Below are 8,636 nucleotides of genomic sequence, written 5' to 3'. Positions count from 1 at the left end.
GCAATTGTGGTTCAATATGTGGTAAATATATTGCAATCTGAAGCAGTAAATATTTTACGAGGATCCATTACTTGTAAAATTGACTTAACCACATAAGTAAATGAGTGTACATATATATCTCTACATATGTAAAATACTATCCTATATACAATATAGTATATAACCTACAGATTATATACACTTACTATGTTATGTATAGTACTATAGTAGTATATTTCATAGTACAGTTATATATAGTAGTATATAATATAAGCATATAATGCATATCGTATATATGGTATAAATTTTGGTATTCTAGCAAAAAAAAAAAAAAAAAAAAGAAGAATAGGGAAAATTTCACCAACACTGGCTGGATTTTACATTAGATGTGTGCAAGGATATGTTTAGTTTATTATTTATTATACAGTATATATATAATCTGTGTGTGTGTATATATATATAAAGAGAGATAGATATAGATATACACATTTTAGATATATATATATATAGTACCTGTATAATCCTCAGTATCTTCTGGACATGCTTAGGAATGATATCAGACATCTGCCTTAACTGATTCTTCAACTATCGGCTCTTTAGCTTCCTTAATTGCTTTTGTCACTCCTCATTATTCTCTGAAACCTATGCCTGTGGTGCAGACAGTTACCTGTTCTCCTTAATTTTTCTTCTGCTATACAATCTCTCAAAGAGTAATTGACAGTTCATCTTAGCTCATTAACATGTGGTATCAGTTTCTTCATTCACAGGAAAGCTCTGCACTTGAGGCCAAACATTATATTTGCTTTTTACTAATGACAAAGTCCATCATCCTCTTATTTCAGAATCACAGACATGACTTAGCCTTTTTTTAGATTTGTTCAGAGACAGTCCACATCATGTTGACATTGTTTCAGCATCCAGAGAAGATAAGGGACAAAGCAGTTAATTTACTGAAAATAGATTTTATTTACTCAGTCTTTTACACCTAATATAGGTCCTGCTTCATCTTTGGTAACCTTAGACTTATTTATAGGCAATGTAAAAATAGCAGTAATAAGTGCAGCGAAAGCTTTTCATATATTTTCTCTTTGTCCGTCACTTTAGTAGTAGTATTGTACTCTACATACATTGGAAGAGGCAGATTGTCGTGATGTTATGTATGCCATTTAGAAACATATTTTAAAAATAAAGTCAGAAGTATGCATTTACTAGTCGCAAAATATTTTTACACTTTTATATTGTTTAAGAGATACAATATATTAATTCTACCTTAATTAAAAAAAAAAAATCCCAGGAATTGTATAAAAAACATCTAAATAATAGTTTTTAGGAGGTTGTTAAAATAAGACAGACTTTATTCACAACAATTTTCTAATTCCTTGTTCTTGAGAGTTGTTCTTTGAAACTTTTTGTGGATCAAACAACTTTTCAAACCAGGTAAGAAATAACTCAATTGATAGGAGGTGGAGGAACAAAAACTTTTACCCATAAATGAGTGTAGGTGAAATAAACTGGAAGATACAGACATATCAGTCTGATACTAATCATGTGGTTTCAACATCACTGATCAAGTAGAACACCATAGAACACTGATCTATTTATTACTTTATGTTATCCCAGACTCTTTTTTTGTTGTTGTTGGTTTTGTTTGGTTTGGTTTGTTTCTTTACAGACCTTAAGCATTTTCTGACAACTTTTCCAGCATCAACCTATTTCTGAATGCACATGAGTAAGATAGAAGAAATAATCTGAGGGAGTCATTACCCAAATTGTGCTATTGGACATTCTCTTGATTGTCCAACCATAAATGTGGATTCCATTTGGATTTACAGATTCTTCAGCTGACATATGGGAGTGGAATCCTGTGTTATGCTTCTCTTAGCCAAGAGACTAATCTTCACTATTTTAAGAAGTGGGTTTATTTTTTATTTTCCAGTTTCTGAATTCTAGCACTTCACTGACTAAACTCTTATCACTTCAAGATGTGATAAAACACCAAACAAAATGTCTCACAAGAATCACTACATGAGACTTAGAGTGCTGATATGTAATCTCTTGTAATGTAAGTACTGAAAAAGAAGATGAATATGTATTTATTTTGCCCCTAATTAGCATATTTTATCTTAGAAATATCAATTATTTTATCAGGACTAGGTAGCTGGGATCAAAGTTAACATTATGTGTATTCTGATTAACATTATGTGCATTCTTAGAAATGTGGACATGCAGCAAGACCATAAGATTCTGAACACTGGTTAATGTGGTTTAAGATGTTACCTTAAAAAACATGTGCAGCTCGTTTAATGGAAGTTACCCTCTCTTTGGTCTCTTTGGTAGATATGGTACTTTTTATCAGTGTTTTCTCAATATACTTGAGACAAAAAAGTATTTTGACATACTCAGACTAATCTGGCCAATTTTGCATAATTTTGTATGCAGCCAAATATTGATCACTGACAGATAGTAATTGGATACTTGATTAATTGTTAGAGAATGATATATGTCTTCAACATTCCTAATTTTTCACAAAATGATGGGATGGACTTTTCAGAACTACTATTAAACTTACTCCTGGTTGAGCAGGTCAGGATGTTACGTTACCTTCATTTCAGCACCAAGAAGATCATAAATGGGGAACCCAGCAACTTCATTGGATTATTTTTTATGTAATCAATTGTTCATTTAATATGGGCCCTACAAAATCATATTTCGACTTATTTACCTGAGTTAATCAGATCAAAATGAAATCAAGGAACTGGGAAAAAAAAAAAAAAAAAAAAAGACTACAGAAGAAAATATGGGGATTTCGAATTTTGGCAGATGCTAAGTATATTTTCTGTAGTGCCATGTAAGGTCAGTATGACTACCAACAAAATGCTTATGAGAGGAGCTCTGGAACTTGTTTGCTGAGTTTACCATTTCTTGTGTGGTCTTTCTGAAGTCACAGACCCTTCATGTACCCATATCAATCTCCTGATAATCTGAAATCAGAAAATACTTCTGGAAATTAATCTGACAAAGATTAACTGCTTTTAATATAAAAAAATCATACAAGTTGTATTTTTCTCTGGCTTGGATCATCCTATAAAAAGTATACTGCAACACATACTGACTTTTATAGAAAGAGCATGGACAGAAGCATACAAGGTAAAAAGTGGTATATTCCTGCACAAGAGATCTATACTTTATTCAGATGTTGTAGCAGTTAGGCAGTAGTTAAGGACTTACAACTGAATCTACATGCTGGCATACAGATCTGATGACCTGTTTGTGCAGTGATAGCCAAGATTTTAAATTCCTGATATTTCACTAATTTTAGAATAAAATATGACTATTTCATGACACTTCAGCCAAATGTACTAGTGGAGATATAATATATGTTTTTAAGGTCTAGAAATGAGAAGTTGTCTTGTACCTTGATTAATAGCTTAATGACTTGGCTATAGACTCACATTCTCAATAGCTCTCTATAAGAAGCTATACAATTTGCAGCTATTAAATTATTTCCTTGACAAGAACCGCTTCTTGTACTGTTGTCAAGGAATTCCTTCAAGATAAGATGTCTACATATTAATGCCAGCTCTGTTTGACAAACAAAAGTAAAATCAGACATTTTTAGCTCCATATTATGATGGTCTAGTTGTTCTGAGTAGTTCTACTAGAACTGCTGTAGTACTTTGGTGAGTGTAGGTGATACCATATGGTTTCTGGCTTCCAGTAACGAACCTTAATCTTGAAAGCACTCGCGGAGTTGCATGACAATCTCTGTATTCCCTCACATTTTCTCTGTGTAGTCTGTTTGGTTGATTAAAGTAGCCAAGGTGCTTGGAGGACCAAAGTCTAATTCATTTCAGCTATCTTCCTAAGAAAAACAAAAAACAATGAGTAGACTGTGCTAACCAACTGCAGCTGAGCGATGGAACCTTGAAATTCATATGCTGCAGTGAAAATGAACCACTCTGCTACTAGAAAATTGAACAGTTCGCATACAAAAAAATTATGAGTCAAAGAGCTCAGGAACTACAGAAAAAAAAAAAAAAAAAAAAACACACAAACAACCCTCCCCCCCCAAAAAAACCACAAAAGACTGAGATAAACCTAACCCAAGCAAGAAAAAAGATTAAAAAAAAAAAATCTCAGTGTATTAGGAATAATTCATACAATGAAGTCAGCATAATTCTTGAAAAGTGCAAAATGGATGCTAGCTTAAACATTAACAGAATTGCTGAACAAGTTAAATGTAATCTTTATTTACTTTTATACATTAAAACATGTAATGCATAAACCAAAATAGGAAGAGATTAACTTCATGTTCTAGGTTGCATATGAAAGTTTGGCCACTGTGAAACAAGACTTTTGTTTTCTTTTCGGGATTAACCAATTTGCTCTAGAATCCTCTCCCTCTCTCCAAAAAAAAGCATTAGTGCATGATCCTCACAATATTTTTACAGTGACTCTTTGTTTCTCTTTCCAATGTATTTAACAACACAGTCTTCAGTGGGTCTAAAGGGTCAACATGGGTCTAAAGACTTCTTTTCAGTTTATATAGAGCACCAAATTCACAAAAGAATATTGGACTTTTTTTTTTTTTCTTTTTCCCCAGTTATCCTATGAATAACATTTTAGATCAAGATTGTCATTCACTTTCCATGCTTGTAAGCAAAAGCGGTAGTTAAAAGACAGTTTTAATATTATAGTAAAATAATTAAGATCTTCTCCTCCTGTTAAATGCTATTGAAACATTTTTTGTTTAATGCCAAAAAATACTGTATGCACTGTTACTACTTCTTAATATGTAGACCCTATACATTTCTGCAGAAACGTAGCAAAACTAATGTGCAAAGTAGGCTGTCTGCAACCTTGAGGAGCGCTAAGTTTGTTGTGTTTTTTTGTTTTTGTTTGTTAGGGTTTTTTTTGTTTGTTTGGTCTCTTGTGTGTGTGTGTGTGTTTTTCTTTTCTCTTAAAGAGATATTTCTGTGTTCTTCACTGGATTGACTAGTACACATCTTTTTTTTTTTTAAATTTGCTTCTTCAAGTCAAACAGAAAATTCATTTTAGTAAATGAATAATTTTACACATTGTGTTCATTGGTTATTTTTTAAAGTAATCTAAGTTTTGCTACTTCACCTAAAATTCACAGAAATATTCCGAAAAAGTAACATGATTTTAAGACCCACAAAAATACTAAAATCTAAGTATTTAGTTATTTTCTCATTTTCACAACTGAGATGTATTTAAAGCACATCTTCCAAAGAAGAAAGAAGGTTAGAAAAAGCAATTGTCCATTTTTATTTTGTTTACATTGCACTGAAAATTTACATCATACTTTTACAAATCCTTTTTCATAAAAATATACTTCTTTACAAAAGTGTATGCATTAATATAAGAGGAGTAGCCAGTTGCAGAAGAAACATTTTAAACTATCTCAAATGTATTAACCTTAACATTAATGAATGAATCATAGTTATTGCAGTCATTTGAATAAACAGGAATAAATAACAACCAATGGTATAAAATATAAAACAGCATCCTTCTAGTAGAATACAGTTTGACAGAGTTGTATGAATATTCAAAACAAAGTGTTGTAAAATGGTTTATAAGAAATTCATCAAACATTATAGAAATCCAAGCAGCAATCCTGGGTACAATGATTTTTGGTAGGCACTCTCTATTACGGTAATAAAAAGTTTAGATTTTCACAGAATAATTAATGTCTGAAAGGGAAAACAACAGACAATTCACACTGGCTAACATACAGCATTTGTGAATCATGCTATGAATGGAAGACAATGACCTACATCAAATAAATTAGTGAGTTGCCACTGTATAATTCTGACATGAAATAATTGTAAACCTAAAAATTAAATTTCCTTAGAAGTGATTTTGGTGATTTTGGAATATCTAAAACTTGTATTTGAGGGCTGTGGAATCTGAATTGTCCCTAAAATGAATGGATTGTCCCTAATAAAATCATGGCTTTATATATATATTTTTTAATAGTTTTGTTTTCATTGCACTATTATAATATATTCAATTTTAAATCATTAACTGTAAGGATTTGTTTCCATAAAGTATGGAATATATAGATAAAATAGATGTGAAAATGCAGTATTTCAAAAGTATTACTTCCTCTTGACTTGTAACTCTAATCCAAAGTTAATTGAACGCTACTAAAATCTATGAACTTCAATGGGATTTTGCCTTGCTTTGTACATGCATTTTGACGAAATGCTGAAGGAATAAACTGATGTGATATGGTCTAGATATTACTATCATGGATTGAAAAATGGACTTTTAAACTTGATACACGGATTTGACTACTAATGTTACTGTAAACTGCATTTTTAAAATGGAAATATAATTATCTTTTCACACTAGGAAAAAAACAAACAAACATAAGATGGTTACTCTTTTGAATGGTCTTCAACATTAAGGAGCATAACCCTGTGACAAAGCTCAATTCCTACTAACTTCTTGATTGTAAAATTTGTCTAGTTGTATGACTGACAAAAGTAATGTAGAAACATTGTCATCTGTGGGTATTGTTAACTGAAATTGAGAAAAGGAGCTTGACTTGGGACATGAAAAGGAAGGAAGATGTGAATTAGGGAAGGAAACATTTTAATTTTTCTTCTGAGACATGAAAAGATTAAGTTATACTTGCTGATTTCTAAATACTACATCCTGGACTTAAATAATTAACTGTTCTGAGGAAAATTAAGTAGTAAATGGGCTGAATAAATGAATAAAAGGTACAAACTCACAAGAAAGTTGTACCATATGACTGTTAAAGAGAAGTCAGTGACCTATAGTTTCCCATAAGTATAGCTCTTATTTTCTACCTATATCTTTTTTTTTTTTTTTAACCCAGTCCCTCTATTATAGTTTTTATAAAGCACAGAAATATTGATAATGGATGCTCCTCCAATATATGCAAATATGTATTATGTTTTAGAATAACCTCCTTTTTAAAAAAAGCAAATAAACAATGAATAGCACTCATGGAGTGCAGCATTTTTTTTTTTTTTAACTCTCCATGACGTACACGAAGAAGAATTCTGATCCAGTTTATGAAAAACAAAATCAAAACATAATAATCACAACCAATTCTTTTCTATCATCCTCAGGCAAAGGTGACCCAGTATGTCCTGAAAAGTGTGCTTTAATTTTTTTTTTTTTTTTTTCAATCAGTGAACTGTGTGTACACTTTGTTTTGTGTCATATTCAGGCTTTGAAGACATATCATTACCGCATTATACCATTGTGCAAACAGTGTTCAAGTTGGGGTCAAATCGTACTGCTTTTCCTTCCACATTCTTTGCATTTGTGTCATACATGGGGTTTTCAAAAGCAGCTTGTCCATTATTATTTTCATGTACAGAGCATCCTGTATACTGTGTTTTAGGTGCAGTCCTGTAGGAGAAAAACAAAACATTTGCAACTGCAGTTTTCATCACTGACTTGATGTGGTTTAAGAATCTGAACAGAATTTATCTCCCAATTCTAATTATATGAGCTAAATACAACAACTCAATTTTTTTTTACATATCTGCGCTAAGAATTAATACTCTCTTTAACAAGGTTTAAAGGAATTGATGATTCATTTAAAAATACGTTCAGTTACAAACTTAGTTAACCTGAGAAGAGGTAGGTATTTCCACTTGGATGATCAGGTGATGAATAGTTGAGAGTACAAAAAAATCTTGTAAAGATGCAATAATTCCTCAGCCAGATGATTGAGATTTTCCTTTTGGAGACTCAACAGGTTTATCAAGAATGAATTTATAGCTGAAACACTTTCTTTTTTCACTAAATAACTCAAATTATCAAAGTTCATTCACTTGAAAATGTTTCATCTATATTGTTACACAAAATGTATACTGTATAAATCAATATAAGAAGACAAGTTCTTATACCATATAGATAATAGCAAATGTATTAAAAGATTACCAGAACAGTTTTTTGTACTGTGAAACAGCTGAAAAACAACTGGTACCATTTAAAAATGATGGTACCTGTTTTAAACTGGTGTTATATTACAACTATTATTGTCAGGTTACCAGACATTAATTACTATTTTAACAGCTAGTAGACAATTAATTGTCTTGTCATTAAGGTGATTACATTTTCTTTAGTCATTTAATGCTTTAAAGCTACACAAAAAATTACTTGACACTATATCCAAAGAAGTAATACTGGTCTCAATAACATGAACAAAACTGTTGAGAAGACTGGTGGCTGCTTAACATAATTGCATATGAACTAATAATTTCAGATACAAAAACAGTTCCATAACGAAACTTCTCAATTACATAATACTTGCAAGCCAAGAAACAGAGTAGGCATTAAAATAAATTACTCAATATATGATTCATAATTCTGTCACATGTAAAAAAAAAATAATACAGGAAATCTACTGTAAAGACATACAAAGTCTATTAATTATATTATTTCCCATATGCCAATAATTTATTGCATCCATTTTATTGACATAAAGAGAGAAATTTATAACATTTTAAAGAGGTGGGAATGAAAGTATAGCACAGTACAATAAACTGATCTCTCAGCCATTATGCAAGACCTTAACAGAGGTAGGAAGAACTGTCTACATGCGTATTTTGCAAATGTTTTGTGTTTTTTCAGAAAGCTTTATTTAC

At 31.2% G+C, this 8,636-nt stretch overlaps 1 protein-coding gene across 4 annotated transcripts in view; it reads right to left on the bottom strand.

Moving 5' to 3' along the window:
* Nucleotides 1-5,244: 5,244 nt before the first annotated feature.
* CSMD3 (CUB and Sushi multiple domains 3) overlaps nt 5,245-8,636 on the bottom strand; it is a 637,009-nt gene continuing 633,617 nt past the window's right edge. For all 4 annotated transcript variants that reach the window (XM_065830155.2, XM_071803847.1, XM_071803848.1 and 1 more), the window contains one exon: nt 5,245-7,392. In XM_065830155.2, the coding sequence (XP_065686227.1) occupies nt 7,233-7,392 (160 nt within the window). In that variant the 3' untranslated portion in view covers nt 5,245-7,232. The remainder of the gene's footprint in view (nt 7,393-8,636) is intronic.

This window comes from Patagioenas fasciata, chromosome 2, assembly GCF_037038585.1.
Source record: "Patagioenas fasciata isolate bPatFas1 chromosome 2, bPatFas1.hap1, whole genome shotgun sequence".
NCBI lineage: Eukaryota > Metazoa > Chordata > Aves > Columbiformes > Columbidae > Patagioenas > Patagioenas fasciata.
Note: the sequence above shows the minus strand (reverse complement) of the source record. Positions and strands in the feature narration are given on the sequence as shown.